We start from the raw sequence: 18,668 nt of genomic DNA, 5'->3' as shown, positions 1-18,668 counted from the left end.
GATCACTAAGGTATATGGCAAGACTGAAAAATTACACCCAAAGCTGAGTGAAAGACAGGATCGAGAGCCAGCATTGTCCAGCAGAACCCCTCCCTTCCTTCCAGGCTGAGGAATTTGCTGATCATTGTTACCTGCCTCGAGAGCAGTGGTGAGCTACCTCAGCTGCACATTGGAATCACCTGGGAAGCTTAAAAAATGCTGGTGCCTAGGTCTCTCTACCAGAGACTGACTGGGGTACAGTCTGGTTGTTAAAATTTTCTCTCAGAGACCCCCTAGGATTCTGATAAGAAACCAGGTTGCGAAACATTGCATTAAGAGACTGGATGGTTTGATTTATCCTATGCTGTAAATCAGTCTGAGGGGTAAGATTTGGGGCCTCACCTTTACTTTGACTCTGTTTAGTCATAGTGCTTTACTTATGCCCATATCTTTATTAGAAAAAATATGTTCCATTTGTGATAATATTGGTAGAACTGAATATGAATGGTGTCTGTTATCAAAAAAAGTCTACCTTGTTAGATGTACAAAGCTTTCACTCTTGTTCTGAAATAAACCTTTTTTTTTTTTTTTTTTTTGACTCTGTGACTATTTAGATGTCTGGCTGTTATCTTTGGTAACAACTCCAATGTCAGGGTTTTGAAGGAAATAGCTTATATTTAGATTGTTCTTTAAAAAACTAAACCAGAAACAATGTCTCTGTATCCTTTGTCAGTTTGTCTTCTCTTTCAGGAGGGAGGGGCAGGATTCTTGCAGTTTGCTTAACTGAGGAAAGCACACAGCAAACCTTAACATATTTCTGACTCACAGTTTGACGTTTGCTAGAGATAAAGTAGCTATGCCCTTTAAAACATGTTATTTAAAAGCACATCACATGTATGAATACACACGTGTATATAATCATTGTTAGAGAGACTGGTTGCTTTATACTATTTTTTTCTATAAGGTTTAATCATTAATGAGGGGACCGCCCAGTTTACCTGTAAGTTGGCCATATATACTGGAGGGGATGAAGTCCTGAGAGATTGTTAAGGTTCCCCACATAGGGGTGGTTTAGGAAAAAAGCACCAAGGGATCTCTGCCTGCCATACATGTGATATTGGTAACTCCTGTTAGGAACTCAGTTTGCCTGACTTTAAAAGAGGGTAAAGTAACGACTTCGATGATATCATTGATCAAAAGACAAATGGGCTGACGTGGCGGGACACATTGAGTGGTAGTTTTCTGACAGTATCCATCTATAAGGTTTGGTGGGTGGAGATAGTTTTCTGGGTGGTCGGCATCCTCTCAGCAAGCCCTGCCAGTGACCCTGAGCTGGAATGACTGCTGGGACCACCACCAGGAGGTGCTTCCTTTTGGACTTGGCTTCCCCAGGGTGGTTGAGTTTGGAATGGTACTATCAGGTTTTAGGGACAGAAAATAAATTGGCTTAAAGAACCAGAGCCACCATCGCAAGGTGTCTCCCGTGAGGTGTCCTCCCTCTTTCCCTCTGCTGTAATTCAGAGGGACGGGAGGAAATGGGAGGTTGAAGGCAATCCTAGTCATTGATTTCTGCCATTTGGGAAAGTTTGGTCTTTGGTATTTAAGCCTTAATAATATCTAAAATGGGAATAGGTTGTCCTCTGCTCCTGTTGGTCGTTGGAAGACATTAAAAAGTTGTCATTACTTTTCATGTCATCCTGGGAGGATGGTGACTGCAGATCTTGCTGGGGAATCTCAAGGATGCGCTTCCAGGGGCAGGGAAATAGTTTAATCAAACGCATATGTTCTAAACACCATCGGACCCTTAGTTTGTGAAGATGGAGTGCAGGAGCAACCCACAAAGTAAAAGGTTAGAAGCTATTTGGGGCCTAGGAGAGGGACTGAAGGGAAGGGTCACCCTGGATTTGACAGGGCCAATGTGGGTGGAGACCATGGGCTTTCAAAGATACTGTGCATACCTTGAGGACCTTGGCGGTTTTTTTTTTTTTAATTGATCAATAAATAGGCTAAGTGTTCTCTCCACAGTTGAGTTTATACTGTTGGCTGGGAAAACCCCTTTTTAAGTTTTGGAAGCAGATATTAGAACTATTTCCAGCTCCACGCTTGCCATCGGGTGCTGAGGTGATAGAAATACTCCCAAATGTTCTATCAAGAATATTCTTGACAACCCTTGTGGTAAGTATGGGAATTAAAACAAGTGTTAAGTGACCTAAGCTGGAACACAGTAAGTGTGCCGTTTTGAAACACTCCATGATTTAGTTTCTGCTTTTGTTCTGATCTCTGCCTGTCAACCTTATTCCAAGTTACTCCTTCCCAGAGGCTTTCTCCTCCTTCCCAGAGGCTTTCTCACAATTAAAAATTCTTAGCTGAAGCTCAGCTATGCAAGCTGTGCACTGATTTGGTGCCTTGTGGAGAGACAGCAGGTTGTACTTCATACACATTGATGGATTCAGTGCCCAGGAAGGTGTGTGCAGGAAGAGAGACGGCAGAGATGGCGGTGCTCAAGGGCAGTTCTTGTTCCTGGGACAATTCGATGTTATCATGTCTGGATTTATAACTGTTCAGCTACATGACTGGAAGCCGTTTCTACTTTGAGGTGAGCTGTGGTGGAGTTGATTGTGATCCCCGCTTTGTAAGGCTATGGTCCAGAAGGGAGGGTGGCAAGAAGAACATACCAGGCCTTTTTTTTTTTTTCAAACCTTTTTTAGTTTCTCACTTTGAATGTGTTAATATACATAAATATTAGCTCATTAGATCATTTATAAGTATGTTATATAATTATGTTATAAATTGTTATAAGTATGTTATAAATGTTAGATTGAGTCACAAGCAATAGCTGATATTCACCTGTTTTAATTTTCAAGTGATTATTTTTTTTAATTTTTTTTTTAAAGATTTATTTATGCAAGCACTGGGTACAGTCAGAAGCACAGGAGGGTGAGAGAATTCACCAGAGCCAGAGCGGGGAGCAGAGCAGGCAGAGGGCCGAAGTACACTGCTGAGGGGAGCAGCGGGCGGCAGGAGAGGTCTGAGCGCCATGTGGGACCCTCCTCTAGTGGCCGGGGAGCAGCTGGGGATCGAACTGGCGCGGCAGAGGCTGCGGGCAGCTTCGCAATCCAGTGCTCAACCGCTGCGCCACCAGGGAGGCCCCAAAGTGATACAGTTTAAATGCATATGCACGTGGGCCTCCCCTGGTGGCACAGCCCTTGAGCGCTGGGCTGCAACGCTGCCCACAGCCTCTGTAGCGCCGGTTCGTTCCCCGGCCACTAGGCGAGGGTCCCACAAAAAAAAAAATAAATAAATAAATAATGCATATGCACGTCGTAGGGATGTCTGCCCCAAGCTTTTACTGTTTGTGCACAGAAACAAATTTTGGAGACCTCTGACCAATATATCCCTCCCTAAGTCCCTCTCCCCACCCCAGTAACTTACTTCTTTACCCCAAGGGGACTTTAAGATTTATTTATGCATACAAGAGCTGGGGTACAGGCCAGAGGTGCGGAGGGTGAGAGGATTCACCAGAGACAGTGGGGAACAGAACAGGCAGGTTGACCGAAGTACACTGCTGAGGGGCGAAGCGGGCGAGTCAGGAGAGATCTGCTGCGCCACATAGGTTGCTCCCTGTCCAGCCAGGCATTGAACTCATGCTGCAGAGGCTGCCGACAGCTTTACAGGTTGCGTCATAACCCCTTGCGCCACCAGGGAGGCCCACCAAGGAGACTTTAAAATGTTTACTTTGGGCCTCCCTGGTGGCCCAGCAGTTGAGCGCTGGGTTGCGAAGCTGCCCGCAGCCTCTGCAGCGCCGGTTCGATCCCCGGCTGCTCCCCGGCCACCGGAGGAGGGTCCCACATGGTGCGCAGACCTCTCCTGCCGCCCGCTGCTCCCCTCAGCAGTGTACTTCGGTCCTTCTGCCTGCTCTGCTCCCCACTCTGGCTCTGGTGAATTCTCTCACCCTCCCATGCTTCTGACTGTACCCAGTGCTTGTATGTATAAATAAATAAATGAATGAATAAATAAATCTTTAAAATGTTTACTTTGAATAAATAAATGGGCAAATGGCATGCAGTCAAATGGTAATATAGTGAGTGAAGACTTAATCCTGGCCCTCAGCTACCAGTTATCCTTCCCAGAGATAGTTTCTTGTGTATCTTTCCAGATGAACTCTCTGTGTGTGTGTGTATGTATATGTGATATGTATATATGTGTATGTGTGTATATATGTAAGCAAAGTGTTGGCCTACATGTCTCGTGTTATAAATGTTTGATTTAGTCACAAGCAATAGCTGATATTCACCTGTTTTAATTTTCAAAAGTGATATAGTTTAAAAGCATATGCACGTTGTAGGGATGTCTGCCCCAGAAATAGAAATAGAAATAGAAAAGGGTAGCCTATTACCCACGCTGTATACCCTTGCTTTTTCCATCTAGCATAGAGTTTAGAAAGTGTTATATATACCAGCTGTCTCATCATTTGTATTGGCTACTTCATGTTCCATTGCATGTAGAGACCAACATTTATTTAACTAGTCCTCCACTGATGGCGGGAATATTGTTTTCCATCTTCTGCTGTTTCAAACAGTGTGGTGGTAGCTTACATACATCATTTTGTAAGTATGTAAATACCTGCTGGATACATTATCCTAGGAGGGATTAGAGTCAAAGGATGTGCCTCCTGATTTCATCTTCTAGACCACTTTTTAAAACATGAATCCTTGCATTTTTTCTCTTTCTTCTTTCCTGCTCATTCCTTTAGTTCCTGAGAATTTTTCTTGGGTAATTTATTACCCAGAACAGTTGAAATTGGAATGGTAAGCTATAGGAGGCATCACTGTGATCTGTTGTTTTCCAGAATGAACCTGAAAATGCCTTTAAAAATTCCGTGTTTTTGCCTTGGCACTTATTTTCTAGATTGTTCTCTTTAGATTCTTATTTTCAGATATTGCTTCTCTGGGCCCTGGGTTCAGGCCAAAGTTGGTGGGTGGTCTTCAGCCTTAGGCTAGCTCCCTCCCCACAAGCAGCAGTACCTGGAGGTGCCAGCAGATGGCAGGCAGGGCACTACGAGTGCCTCTTGCCTTCAGTGAGGCTCTCTCTCTGGAAAGCAGCCAGAACCCCAGCCTTTGGACCCTTCCCAGGGATCTGCCCGCACTGTAACATGCCCAACCTCACTGTGGGGTGGGTGGGTGGTGTATGATCCTTTTCCATCACCTAGTTTTGCAGGCATTACTTAAATAGGTAAGCAGTTTCAGATAACCAGCAACTGCGGGGAGATGCGCTTCAACAGGCCACACCCCATGGTGACAACGTGGGGCCTCCTCCCCTCCAGGAACTAACCGGAGGGATTTACATACGGTGATCTGGGATGGCTTGGATTTCCTTAATTGTAGGGCCCTACTTCCTGTCCCTTTTGACCAAATCTCCCACACCCTTCCCATGAACTAGGAGGTCCCCAGAGCAGGCTCTTACTCACCACTCTACTCCACCCACTTGGCTATGGTCCAAGGAAAAAAATGAGCCAGAGATTTGAGAAGCCCTAGACAAAAGTGCTAGGGGTCCTTGGACTGCCTTCTTTGGGGGCAGATACCCCTGGGGACCGCCTGGGTCCAGGGCTCAGGTTGATGGCACCAGTTCACCTCCTCACCCCCAAGCTTCTAGATTTGTGACTAGTTGAATCTGTTTCTCTGTTGCTCACTTATTTTGTCTCTGACAGAGCCCTGGCCTGCATCTCCTTCAGGGCAAAGATGTTGCCTTTTTGTTTGTGGGGAAACAAATCTGCCTCCAGATTTGTTCCACTAGACATGGGGGCTGTGGACAGCACAGAACTTCACTGATAAGAAGAGGGAGGAAGTGGCAGCTGCGGTGGTGAGTGGTGGCCACTTTCCAGCCTCACCATGCAGGAGACGACTACAGTTTGGGGTGTTATCAGCACTGGGATGATGCTGGGTAAGCTGCTCCCAGGAGCCCCCAAACTCCTCCTAGTTTAGATTTCCAGATCTGTAGGGATTGCCAGAATTTCCTAAAGCTGGTGAAGTCAGATGGGGACAGAGTGGGCGGTGACAGCCAGTGCAGGGAATTTCATCTGTTTGGGGGGCCAGTTCATTCTCTGCCAAGGAGGCTGAGGTTTCTGTAGTCATCCTGCTCCCCACGAAAGGTTAACCTGTGTGCAAGACAGAACTTGCAAAAAAAAAAAAAAAAATGTCAGGGTCAGGCTCTTGCTGGTGAGAACACTAGGATGGGGTGGGGGGCCTGTGGGGGTTTAGTTGAGGACTGGCAGGAGGCCATCCTCTGAGCTCCCAGGATCATTTCCCAACAATGCAGAAATTTGCATACTCACTGGTTTCCCCATCAACTTCTCCACTCCAGGAACCAGGAAAACAAGAGCAGTAGTCAGCAGGGCAGCCACCTGGAGTTTGCTCCCCTCTAGTGCTCAGGGGATCACAAAGTGCACCTACCACCTTCTTCTTGGGAGCCCTGTGAACCTCACTATCTTGTGAACAGACCGGAAAGTTGAGGCTTCTGGAGGGAAGGGAGTTATCCAGGGCCACTTAGCTACTTGAGCCCCTGCCTTCTTCCTCTCAGGCAGCCACCACACAACAGAAATAACCTTTTGTCAAATCTGGAGGATCATTGTGTCCCTTTTACAGGTGGGGAAAGAGATCCTGTGAGTAAAGGTGCTTCAGTGCTTGGGGCAGGAGGCAGTGGGGAGGCCTGGCAGTTAAAATCCAAGTCGTGGGAAAGAAATATCCTGGGCATTGAATTTGGCAGTCTCTGAATCTGCCCCAAAGTCCGATTGAGAAAGAGGCCTGGAGGGGAGGCTCCTGGATGGTCAGCCCAGTCAGGTGGAGGCTACCTGGAAAGCTCAGGCTGACAGGTCCCTGACCTGACTCAATCATCCCCAGAGCCCAGCCCCAGCTGGCACCTACCATGTGGGCTATTGCCCTTTTCGGTGTCTGTTAAGGAGCCCGCAGGGCCAGACATTAGTCACAGCCAGTCCGGACCTGCTTCTCACTATACACTGCCTGGCTGTGGGGATCCCTCCCCTGCTCACCAAAGCAGAAGCAGCAAATGACTAAGGTCAGGTCTGGTCAAGGACTAAGGATGAGCCTTCATCTGTAGACAGCTGGCTGGGGGGTTGGTGGAGGGGTGAGAGTTCTTTTCTTCTCCTTCCAGGCCACCCCAGAGGCTCTTCTTTAAGTTCTGGTGTGGTGTGCAGGGAGGGCGGGCTTGGATAGTGGGGCTGCTGGGGCAGCTGCTGAGCAGGTGGGTGTGGTTGTTCCAGCAGCCATGCTGCAGGGCTGCCCGTGGGGAGGTTATAGACCTAAGAGGATTATGAGGTGTAGGACTGGAGGCACCCACACTGCCTCCATCTCAGGGGCCTGTGAACCAGTATCTGGGGCCCTTCTTCCTCTGGTTTGTGGGGCCAGGGTTCCAAACGTGAGGCCCTGCCCCCTCTGTCCTCTTCCATGGGACCTTGGGCAAGTCACTCAGCTTTGCCATGACAGTGGCTGATAATGAACTGGACAGTCTGGTATTTTAGCTTCCTGTCCCATAAAAAACAAAGGCCCATAAATAGCCTTTTAATCAGAATACAGTTCTTGATTGGAAAAAGTATAAATGAGACAATGCCATTTCCTTGTGCAGACAAAATCTGCCAGGGGGTTGGAAGCCGCAGGCAAGGAGCCTTGAGGAGCATATTAGGGGCTGGGTGAAGGAATGTTAAGCTCAGTTTACGTTGTGCGTGGACCCCTGCCCTAAGTGCAGGCTTCCAAAGGCTGAGAGAGAGAGAGAGAGAGAGAGAGAGAGAGAGAGGGGCGAGGCCTGACCAGATCACCAGTGCGGCATTTTCCTCAACATGCTGTAGCTGTTTTGTGGTTAAAGCGGTACCAAAAAAAATATATAAGGGCTTTGCACAAACACTAAGTATAAAGTGGGTGAGATGTTTAAAGATAACGATGAAAATTATTTTTTCCAATTTCCCGGCTGATAGTTTGTGTGTGGGGTCACCTGACAACTCAGCTTTCCAGTTTAAATACTTAACATTTATGCCTCAGTTTTTCATCTGCAGAAAATAAAAAGATGTATATGGGCCCCTTCCTTCTAGGGGCAGAAGAGAATGTTGAGGTGGCCGATGGAGGTGGAGAGAGCAGCCCGAGGCCCTGCAGTGAGCACTCACGACGTGCTAGATTTTGGGGTGCACACCCAAAACATGGCTTCATGTCCTCCTTATGATACCCTGAAAGTAGGTACCGTTATTATTTCCATTCGCAGAGGAGGAAACAGATCTACAGTGGAGTCCCAGGTGAGACCTTGGGGTGGCACAGCCTGTTCTTAAGCTTGGGACCTTACCCCTGTCCTCAAGCTTGGGGTTACCCTACCACTGCCTCTCCAGGCCGCTGCCGACTCAGTGCTCCCTAGTCCACTCTGTGACTCTGGCCTAGAGCACAGCAATACTTGGGAGGAGCACCCAATGGTGTCCCCCTGCTCCCACTGCCATGAAGCTCTCCCAGAAGCCATCTTCTCAGCCAGGTGATCATAAGGCAGAAAAGGGGAACAGCCTCATCTTTCCCTCACCACCCAGTGCCACTCCTCCCCACACAGCAACCACCAATCCAACTCCTTTCACAAGTCTGCTTCCTGACTGCCTCCTTCCCCCCCGTGTGTCCAGGGCTGCCTCTTCCCCAGCTCTGGCCAAAGCCCGTCCCAGGGACTGAGCACCCTGGGTGGGGCATACCTGCTGACCTTCCATGACCCAAAGGTCAGCTCAACCCCCAACTGCAGCAACAGAGACGTTCCCTTTTATTGGGGCTCACATTGTACTTTATTGTCATGTTACGGGAGGCAAGGACCTGCCGCTTAAAATATTTAACATTTACACATTACGTGGGTCCCCACCCCTGAGGAAGGGTGAGGTAACTCCAAGTACAGAGGAAGGGGGAGGAAGAGAGTTGGGGGCCCTGGTAGGGGCAATGGCACAGTGAACAGAGTGGGACAGAGGTGGGTTATTAAGAAGCATTTTGCTTACTAACATGAAGCCTGGTGCCCCGGAGAGAGCACGGACAAGGCCTCATTGGCTTAAAGCAAGCCCTTGGAGGGCAGGCACACGGTGCCCAACTAGCCAGCCGGGGCCGGCATCCCAGGGACGGGGTGGAGGTCGGGGGCTGTGCACAGGGCCCCCAGCCCAGCCTGTGCTCCCCCTGCCTCCCTCCCTGCCCTCTGAGAGAAAGGAGGGTTTGGGGCTTCAGCCACGGACCGACGGCCGTTACCGGCAGCGTCTCCTTAAACTACAGAGATACAATGTGCATCAACAGGATGATCGCTTCTGACCACTCGGGCAGACGAGCGAGAGGCGCCCTGCGGGCCAGAAACAATCCAACAGTATCTTTAGTTTGTGGGATCCCTTCCCTACTTTAGTCCAGCCTCCAGGGTGGGCCTCAGGGCTGGCAACATGCTGCTCAATTGCCCAAAGCCTGACAACCCTCAGATCTGGAGGTGCTATCTCTGGGGGCTGCTGGGACTAGCTACTCACTGGGGTGGCTGGGACTTGTAGGAGATGATCTCGGCCGCCAGCTGCTGGGGGTCCAGGAGCTGCGGGAAGCGCCCCATCACAGCCTTCACCAGGTGTGGGGGGAAGACACCACACAGCTTGGTGTACACGCTGGCTCGCTCCTTGGCCAGGTTCCCTGTCCCACCCCATGGGCCCCTGTCAGCCCCTGGGCCGGGCATCTGGGGCTCCTGTGGCACTGGGGTGGGTGGGGGCAGCCTGTATGGCTCAGACCAGTACTCTCGAGGCGGAAAGGCTGCAGCTGGGGGCGCATAGTCAGCAGGGACACTGAAATGACCAGCACTCACAGTCCGTCCAAAGGAGGAGTAGGCCGGAGTAGCTGGGAGCTCAGCCCTGTAGGGGCTGTAGCAAGTGTAAGGCCCCCACAGTTCCGACATTTGGTTCTCCAGGGAGCCAATGCCTGAATCCAGGCAGTCCTGGGATGTGTATGGAAGAGAGTCTAGTGTCTGTGAAAGCCAGTCTGTGTGCCCAAAGCTGCCACTGCCACTGCCCCCACTGGGAGGGAGGCTCCTGCCTGCAGGTGCAAAGGTCTGGGTCAGACCCTCCTGTTGGGTTCCTGGGCATGCCTGGACCCCCACCTTCTTCCCATCCAGGCTGCCATGCTCAGGCTCTGTTGGCAGAGAGCCAGGAGAAGGTGACGGTCGCTGGGCACTTTTGTCCTTGCCCGGGGCCCTGGGGGGTGAGAGGAGAGCATTGGCACGGAGTTCGTCAGCCACAGAGCGCTGGGGTCGGCTTGGCCGCTCCGGGTGGAAGAATCGGCACTTGATCCCATAGGTGCATTTCCTTCCTGGAAGAGAATCGAGGAGTCTCTAAGCAGGGGAGCTTTGGAACTGGGATGGGAATAGGAAGGACTCAGGGTGAAGACCAACTGAGGCAAGAGAGGGAAGAGTAGGAGCAAGGAGACTTACCATAGGGACATGGCTGCTTCCTGTGCTCGGCAGTGAGCGGCTTCTTACGCAGGAAGTTGTCCAGGCTCGGCCCGTGACGGCCCAAGGGATCATCGGGCGGCATGAACCTGCACAGTAAGTGGGAGACATGAAGGGAGGTTTCCACATGCTGAGGAGGGGGCCGGATGGCAGCCTTGTTAGGAAGAAAAGGAGGGCAACTCCTAACACTGGTGCCTGCTCGGCAGGACAGCCCTGGCTGTGGGTGGGACAGCCCCAGGGAGCTGGCAGGGCCCACCCGAGGGCCTCAGCCAAGGGCGCCTTTAGGGCAGTTCTTGCTGGGGGGTGCTCTCTGAGGCAGAGGGAGGCCAGCAACCCGATACCTGACCTTAGAGCTGCATTCCCGGCCACTGGCGGAGACTCGGTGCTGGGAAACAGAGGCGCCCGGAGCCACTGACCACATCCTGTCGCAAGCTCTCCAGATTGAAAAGTCCCCTGCCAGACCCTTAGCCTGAGCTATGTCCACCTCACCCCCAAAGCTGCTTGAGGCCAAGGCAGTGGGCCCCCAGCCCCACCCCCCAGGGTATCTCTGGGCACCCTGAGCCCCTCGGGGCCCTTCCTAGGCGGCACGCACTTGTCGTTGACGAAGGAGTACATGAGCAGCCGCTCCTCGATGAAACGCTTCCACTCTTGCCGCTCACCCTGGAGGTCGCGGTAGGTGTCATTGGAGACCACCACCCCGTCCGACTCGCAGGCCAGCTTGACGATGAAGCGGTCGTCGTAGCACACCACGCGCTTGCCACCTATGCGCCGCGACGGTGTGAACACCAGGATCTTCTTCTTCTCCAGCTCCCGCAGGATGTGCTGGTCTGGGAAGTAGCAGGGGTGCGGGTCAGGGCCCAGGCCTCACCTGCAACAGCCCCTCAGGGCCTGCCTGACCTTTGGTGGCCAGGCACAGGGACTCATTCTAGGTTCATGAGCACCAGCCTTGGCTCTGCTGAGGCCACGGCCACCCCCAGCCCCTTGCCTGGGCCTTGCACGGAGAGCTGCCCAGGACACCCAAGAACAAAGGCCCGGAATCAGGCCTTCTCCTTTTCCCTCTGGACATCAGGTCTGTTCGTGACAGCTCGCCCCTTAGGGGGCTGTGAGGAATCCTGCATAAGAAGTGTCCTGGCCCTGTCTCTTGCATAGCTAGGACAAAGATACCAGAGCCCATTAAGACTTCCACAGAAGTAAATTCTGTTTCCACCACTGAAGGTTAGGGTTCCTGTTAAAGAATAATGATAACAACCAGCAAATACTGAGCATTAACTGTGCCAGGCACCCTGCTAAGCACTTAGTGGGTCGTACAACACAGGACTCTCTCGACAACTCTGGGGGGTTCTCAAAGCCTGGCCATGTCACAGGTGAGGATTCTGCGGCTTAGAGCAAGGTGAGCCAGGATTCCAGAACTCATGGAGTGAGCCACTAAGCTAGGTCACCGGGGACAAAGCATGTCCCACTGACAGGCTGAGGGAGGTGACCAGTACCAGGAGCCAGAGGCTGGACTAAGTGACGTTCCATGACCACTGGTCAGTGCAGGAACAAGAGGGCAGCAAACACTGCTGGTCCCTGCTTGAGGCCTAGAATTTGTGGGTCATGGGCCTCCCAGGTGGCGCAGCGGTTGAGCGCTGGGTTGCGAAGCTGCCCGCGGCCTCTGCGGCGCCGGTTCGATCCCCGGCTGCTCCCCGGCCACCGAAGGAGGGTCCCACATGGCGCGCAGACCTCTCCTGCTGCCCGCTGCTCCCCTCAGCAGTGTACTTCGGTCCTTCTGCCTGCCCTGCTCTGGCTCTGGTGAATTCTCTCACCCTCCCGGCTTCTGACTGTACCCAGTGCATGTATAAACCAAACAACCAAACAAACAAACAAATAGATAAATAAATAAGACATGCCTCTAGAAAATTAAAAAAAAATAATAGAATTTGTGGGTCACACCCAAATGATCTCTTGGGCAGAGCCGGGCTCCGGGGGCAGGAGACCATGCCCCTCCAGAGTGGCCACTCACCCGTGATGGGCACGTCAGGCCTTGGCTGCTCCTTCCTCCAGGATGGCACAAACACCGTGATGTCTTTGTGGCCCCGCTCCAGGAACCAGTTCACTGCCAGCAGGATGCCCCGGCAGGAGAACACCTCCTTGTTCCCATGACTAGGAGGGAGAAGGGTCAGGGTCAGCCCCCAAAGGTGAAGGACCTGCCATCCCCAGGTGTGGACAGGACAGAGGAGGGTCACACTCTAGGTGGCCCTGGTGCGTCTGGTGAGGCATCAGGGTTCAGCTTACTCCCCGCTGGCTGGGGGCCGAGCCTACACTCCCTGCTGGCTCCCACAGCGCCTACCAGCCTGGATGGTCAGGCCTGGGACTTTCCCTGAGTGAGGTTCTCCCGACTGTGAGGAAACGCCCAGGAATCTGGCAGCTCCCACTCCCTGTGTGGGGGAGGGTCAGGCTGCTTGCAACACACCTGGGGGTGGGGGAAAGGCCTGGGGAGACTTCTGGTTCCTGCCCCGCCTGGGGATGCTGGGACCACAGAGACTCATGCAGACTGAGTCACCACCCCCTCGCCCGCCTGGAGCAGAGCTGCAGGTGGGGCTAGGGGATGCAGCAGGGTCAGCCTACTAAAGAGAAACCAGATTGCTCAGGATTCAAGTTGGAGTAAAATTCAGTCCCGCACAAACCACAGGGGCCAGGGCCTGAGGAGGATGAAGCCCACAAGTCAGAATTCAATCTTCATGGCTCAGGGAGCAGGGCAGGCGGTGAGGGAGGGTTGAGGCTGCTTAAGAGCCTCTCAGTTTGAAAGTGAAAGGACACAGCTTTTCCTGCCAAGACTGCCAATTCCCCAAAACGCTTGTACAGCCCTGCCCTGTCCTTTCCCCGCCCCTCTGAGAGGCTGGACCAAGGCAGAAAGGCAGCCTGGAAGATAAGGGAGGGCTCTGTGAGCAAGACAGTTGGGGGATGGGATATCCCCCTGGCCAGGTAAGTCTGATGGGCAGACCTCACCACATTCAAATGTGGCTGGATCCAGAGAGAAGCCCTGAGCAGTTGCTGGGTGGCTCTGGCTCAGTTTCTCTATCTTAAAAATGGGCCCAGCCATCTGCAACCTCCAAGGAGTGCCCAAATTAGCAGGGCGACTTTCTGGTTTGCTGGAGGCCAAAAGACAGTCCAACAAAGTGGAGGCTGCAGCTGGTACGTGGAAGGGTGGGGAGTTGGGGCTCCCACGTAAGACTGGGTGTCACAGAAGGGGTTAGGGACTGGGAGGGCCCAGCTGGTGCTCCCTCCCTGATAGCCCCTGCCCTTCACTGCCTCCTCAGTGAACAACTCAGACTCATATCTGGCAAATAAGACAGTATAAAAAGTTACGCAAAAGAGGCAAGTCCATGGCAGACCACATCCTGTAGGTGGCTTTAATGGGGGGGGGAGGGGGGGTGATAGCTGGAGCCCCAAGAGAAGGTAGAAAGGGAGGTGGGGCAGCTGGGGGGCATGGAAGCTGTCTGGGGGTGAGGCTGGAGCTCCTGGGTCTGAAGGTCTCTGTAAGTTGGAGGAGAGGCAAAGTCCAGCCTGAAGGCAGTGCTCATCCCCACCAGGTGGGGCCTCCCTGCCATCTCCAGTCTGGTTTACGACAACGTTAACATAGACTGAGAGCTGGGTAAGTGCAGAGCACCGAATCATCAGCAAACTCATGAGGATGGTACCACAAGTAAAAACCCTTTCCTCTCTTTTCAGATGACAGCTCTGTGATCCCCCAAGGGCAACTTAGTTGCCATCATCACCCAGCAGTGATGGAGGAATAAGATGCAAACCTAGAGCTCTGCTCTTACCCACTGTAGGGTGGATGCTCAGACAGGTACAGAGACAGGTGCCAACCCTGGCAGTGGGGATAGAGTGGGGGTTGGTGGGTACCAGCTCCTTCTGGAGGCTGGAGGCATTGCACACCACCTTGTTTATTCTTTCGAGGCTGGTAAAGAGAGGGAAATCAATGCTCTGTGACCTGCCCAAGGAGCCCTGGCTAGTGGGAAAAAAAATCAGTCTGAACCCACAGCTAGGTCACTGGATTGCCTTCTTGTCCCTAAGAAGACCTGAAGTTTACTTAGGAGAAAAAAAATCTCTCAGACTTGAGTTTGAACAAAGCCATGAGGGTTAAGAGAAAGAGGCAGGCTGGGAACAGTAGAAATGATACACCTGACAAGCTCTTGCTCCTCCTTCAAGGACCAAGTGAGGTATCACTGCTTCCAAGAAGCCTTCCCTGATTTGGCAGGATGGGTCAAGTGCCTAGTCTGTCTTCACAATGCCCATCACATCACTCCTTTCCCTGGATCTTCTCTGTCTCCCCAAGACTGTGGGGTATAGTTATCTCTGACTTGGCTCCTCATCTCAGGTGCACAGTCTGCACATGCATCCACCTGTTTCCTCCTGTACACACATACGTGTGTGCATATGTCCCATCCTAGGGCAGCATAGTCACGTGCCATTTTATGATGTTTTGGTCAACGATGAACTGCTTATACCACAGTGACCCCAATAGGCTACACCAAAGGCTGGTGTAGTGGGCTGTACCAGTCTGGCTGTAATCACACTCCATGTAGTTCGCACTGTGAAAAAATTGCCTAATGATGTATTTCTCAGAATATATCTCCTATCCCCATTGTTAAGGAACACATGACTGTATATCACCTTTGCACTGTGAAAACCTCTGCCTTGGACAAGTCTGTGCTCAGCCACCCTGGCCCCGAATGTTCCCAAGGCAGGTTCTCTGAGCCTCACTCTAGGCAGAAGAGAACACATGTTCTAGTCTCTCAAGCTGAGCCCAACTATTGTCCCCCCAGGCTGGGGGTGACTCCCTATAGCTAACTTTAGTCTTTCACCGCAGTGGAGGAAACTCTGCTGGCACAGGAAAACCAGACACGTTTGCACCCCCACCGCAGTCCTGTTTGCTGTTTGCTCCAGGTTGGGGTCCCCCAGCGGGGAGAACAAGACATTGGTAAGATAGAAAACTCAGGCTCAGCTGTTCCCACCTAGGACAGAGAGCAGGGCCTGGCCAGGCTACCCAGGTGAAAAGATCTGCCCAGGCTGGGCCTAGCTAGTGGGGAAAAATTCCCTTAGAAGGAAACAGAGGTGAATTTCCCCACGATTTGCATATGGTGGGGGCTGGCCCTCCTGCCCTTGTCGGGGGGAGGGGCGGCAGCACAGGAACCCAGCAGCAGCTGAGACAGGAAGTTTGAGACTGGAATTCCCCTCCTGCTACTGCCCCAACTTTGAAACCCCCTTGGCTCAGAGTGCACCGCTCCTCCAGTCACCCTCCTCCACCACCTTCCCCTCCTCCCACAAAGGCCCCTCCTCCATGGGCCAGGATACAAACACACACAGCACATGGTTGCCCCAGGAAGGAGTCACAGGCCCATCCCGGCTCCTTGCCCAGTACACATCCACAACTAGGGCCGGAGAGGGGCCCCTAACTCTCGAAGCACACAGGAACAGCTGCTGTAGGCATGTAGGCATCGGTTTTCCTCAACCTCTCACCCAGCCTCAGCCCATTTCAGAGACAAGAAAAATGACCCAAAGGTGGCTGGAGGCGGCTCACGGGCACACCTGCTGAGCTGGACCAGGACCAGCCAGACAGCTGACTTGGCCAGCTCAGCAGGGAGAGGGAGGGGACCAAAAGCAAAAAGGCTTCAGGGAGCCCACCTGGGAGATCCCTCAAGGCAGCTGGGTAAAGATCCCTCCCTGCGCCCCACCCCGTCTCTGGGGTCTCCCCATCCACACCCACAGCAACTTTTCCTTGTGAATGATCCACCCAAAACCTGACTCACCACCTGGCTTGGAGGGAATGGAAGAAAGCAGGGCCAGAGGGTGGGGCCCCCAGGTCAGCTACCCTTGACCCCACTCCACCCCATGAGAGTCTGCATAGGGGGGTGTTTACTGGGGCTGAGTCCTACCTCTGATCTGGGGGCCTCTAGAGCCCACTTCAGTTCAGGTGGTGCCAGCTGAACGGGGGGGGGGGGGACCTAAGTCACACCTCACCTGAAGTCAAAGCATAAGGCCACCTGCCCACACTCCCCCACCAATCTTCGAGGTCACTCTTGGTCACAGCTACAAAGGTCCGGGACACAAGGCCTCAGAAGCCCCAGACCTGAATAACAACTAGTACTACTACTACTGTTTACTGAGCACTGGTTTCTTTCAGGTTCTGGGCTTTCGCTTCTCAAACCACCATCTGAGGGGCGTTGTCAAGTGTTACAGATGCAGAAAGAAGGCTCAGAGAAGCCAAGTGACTGGCTCCTATAGGAGCTGAAGTCCAATCCCTCACCCTTGGCCAGGAGAGGAGCTGGTTGTGAGAATACTGGCCTTCAAGGAGAGATGAGGAGCTGAGGTGAGTGTTGGAGACAGAGGGACTGGAGCTGAATCCCTACTCTATCACGGCCGTGGTTCTCACCCCTAAAATAGTTTGTTAACACCACCAAGCGATGAGGGTTATGGAAGCCTCCTGGCGAACACTAGGACCTTTGCTCTAGAACAGTCTGTGACAACAGGTCAAACATCTTCCAGACGTGCAGACACATGGCCACTGTGCCCAATAACTGAGCACAGCCGTGGTCACACAAGCGACAGGTACCTCATGGCGACGTTGCTCCCGTCGATGACCACGGGTCTCAGATCGCTGCCTTTCTTGTCTTCCTCTGGGGGCGAGGGCTCCAGGGTGGGAGCCTTGGGGGTGCCCCCACCCCGAGGAACCAGGGGGAGCTGAGGGCAGGGGTCCGGTGAGGCCTGGCGCTCGCGCTCAGTCGCTGACCCATGTTTCACTAGCTCGCCCAGCACTGTGTTGGTGTCCGCCTGGACCCCCAGCTTCTGCAGGACGCTGTGGATCTCAGCAGATGAGTAGCCGAGCTTCCGGAAGAAGTCCACCTTCATCTGCAGCTCTGTTGCAGAGGCCTCGTCAGGGGTGGGCTCCTGGGCTGGCCTGGGAGTGCCCTGGCAGCTGTGGCTGTCTTCAAGTGCCCACAGACTCATGGTAGGGCTGGCTTCCAGGTGGGCCTCACTCACAGCTCAGACTCAAAGGCACCTGTCACCACTCCTGTAGGACAAGCACAGAGTTACGGATGGGGAATGACACTTCCCCACCCCAGTCGAGTCTGGACTCCGCCCAACAGGATGAGGCAACGCTGGCTGGTGGCAAGAAGCAAAGCCATTTCACGTGTTTCGTCCTCTCAAAAACTCCCAGCTAGCGATCACCATTCCCATTATATAAAAGATGAAACTGAGCCTCAGACATTATTACGAACTTGCTCAAGCTCATCCAGCTGTTAACTGGTGGCGCAAGGATTTGAACTTGGGCACTCTGACTCCACCTCCCACCCCACCCCTGGCCCCACGCAACCCCTTGAGACCCAGAACTCCTGGCAGGCCCGGGAGGACGTGGCCGCGCCCCCACGGCCGCGGGGCGGGGCGCTCACATGGAAACCCGGCGCTGGAAGTGCGCTGAGGGGGCGCCGGGGGCTTCCCCGCGGAGGCCAGGCGGTCTTGGGCTCGCAGTCCCGGCCCAGGAGTCGCAGGGCCCGCGGCCAGACTCCGGGACCGCGGGACGGGAAGTTTGCGAGGCCACCCATCGGCAAGAAAAGTTCTGGGAAACTCTGGGCGCCCGCCGGACGCCGGGACGCGGGGTAGTCCCGGCCCGAGCCCCGCGCTCCCCGGCGCGCTCTCCCGGCCCCGATGCCCCTTCCTCAGGCTCCCCCAACTTGGGCTAAGTCAGAGGCGGGGCCGGCTAGGCCGGAGGGGACCGGCCCCAGGTCCCTTCTCCTCCGGAGGGTCCCGGCCGGAGCCCTCCCCGCCCTTCCGCCGCGCGCCCCGAGTGCCCGGCCCCACCCCGCCGCGCGCGCCTCACCCCGCCGTGCGCCAGCCGCGGCCGGCGGCGTCTCCATGGGGCCGAGTTCCGCGCGCCGGGCCGCCTGCGTCTTTATACGACCCGGGGGGCGGGGGGCGGGCAGGTGGCGCGGAAGCCGGCCCCGGCCGCGGGGGGCGGAGCGGCCCCCGCCCCTTCCTGCTCCGCCCCCGCCCCCCGCCCCGCCCCCCCGCCCCGCCCCCGCAGCCCCGCGCGGGCGGCCCGGACCCGGCAGGGGGCGCGGGGACGCCGCCGGCCCGTGGGCCGCGGGGCCTCGGAGGCCCGCCCCGGAGGGCAGGAGTGCGCGGCCCGCGGGCGGAAGGGGGCGCGAGCCGAGCCGGGG

At 54.0% G+C, this 18,668-nt stretch overlaps 1 protein-coding gene across 2 annotated transcripts; it reads right to left on the bottom strand.

Moving 5' to 3' along the window:
• Positions 1-8,564: 8,564 nt before the first annotated feature.
• Positions 8,565-18,357, bottom strand: ZC3H12A (zinc finger CCCH-type containing 12A). 2 transcript variants are annotated; one of them, XM_037499917.2, is made up of 6 exons: positions 18,329-18,357; positions 17,063-17,521; positions 12,467-12,606; positions 11,057-11,291; positions 10,447-10,553; positions 8,565-10,325 (listed from the first exon to the last, which is right to left on the bottom strand). In XM_037499917.2, exons 2-6 carry the CDS (start codon positions 17,455-17,457, stop codon positions 9,499-9,501), a joined length of 1,704 nt encoding a protein of 567 aa, XP_037355814.1. In that variant the 5' UTR covers positions 17,458-17,521; positions 18,329-18,357; the 3' UTR covers positions 8,565-9,498. The 2 variants fall into 2 exon arrangements, with proteins under 2 accessions (XP_037355814.1, XP_037355815.1); XM_037499918.2 differs by lacking the exons at positions 17,063-17,521; positions 18,329-18,357 and having other exon boundaries at positions 11,057-11,286; positions 12,467-12,483.
• Between the last annotated feature and the right edge of the window lie 311 nt (positions 18,358-18,668).

This window comes from Talpa occidentalis, unplaced genomic scaffold (genome assembly GCF_014898055.3).
Source record: "Talpa occidentalis isolate TD23 unplaced genomic scaffold, MPIMG_talOcc4v2.1 talOcc4.9, whole genome shotgun sequence".
NCBI classification, from domain to species: Eukaryota; Metazoa; Chordata; class Mammalia; order Eulipotyphla; family Talpidae; genus Talpa; species Talpa occidentalis.
This window is presented reverse-complemented; position numbering and strand designations above follow the sequence as displayed.

Bases quoted from the DNA above. Each gene is read 5' to 3' on its own strand.
- ZC3H12A (XM_037499917.2), bottom strand. From the start codon at position 17,457: ATGAGTCTGTGGGCACTTGAAGACAGCCACAGCTGCCAGGGCACTCCC. The intron at 11,292-12,466 runs GTGAGTGGCCAC...GCTACTTCCCAG, and splicing joins GCCTGACGTGCCCATCACGG to ACCAGCACATCCTGCGGGAG. The intron at 10,326-10,446 runs GTAAGTCTCCTT...ATTCTCTTCCAG, and splicing joins GAAGCAGCCATGTCCCTATG to GAAGGAAATGCACCTATGGG.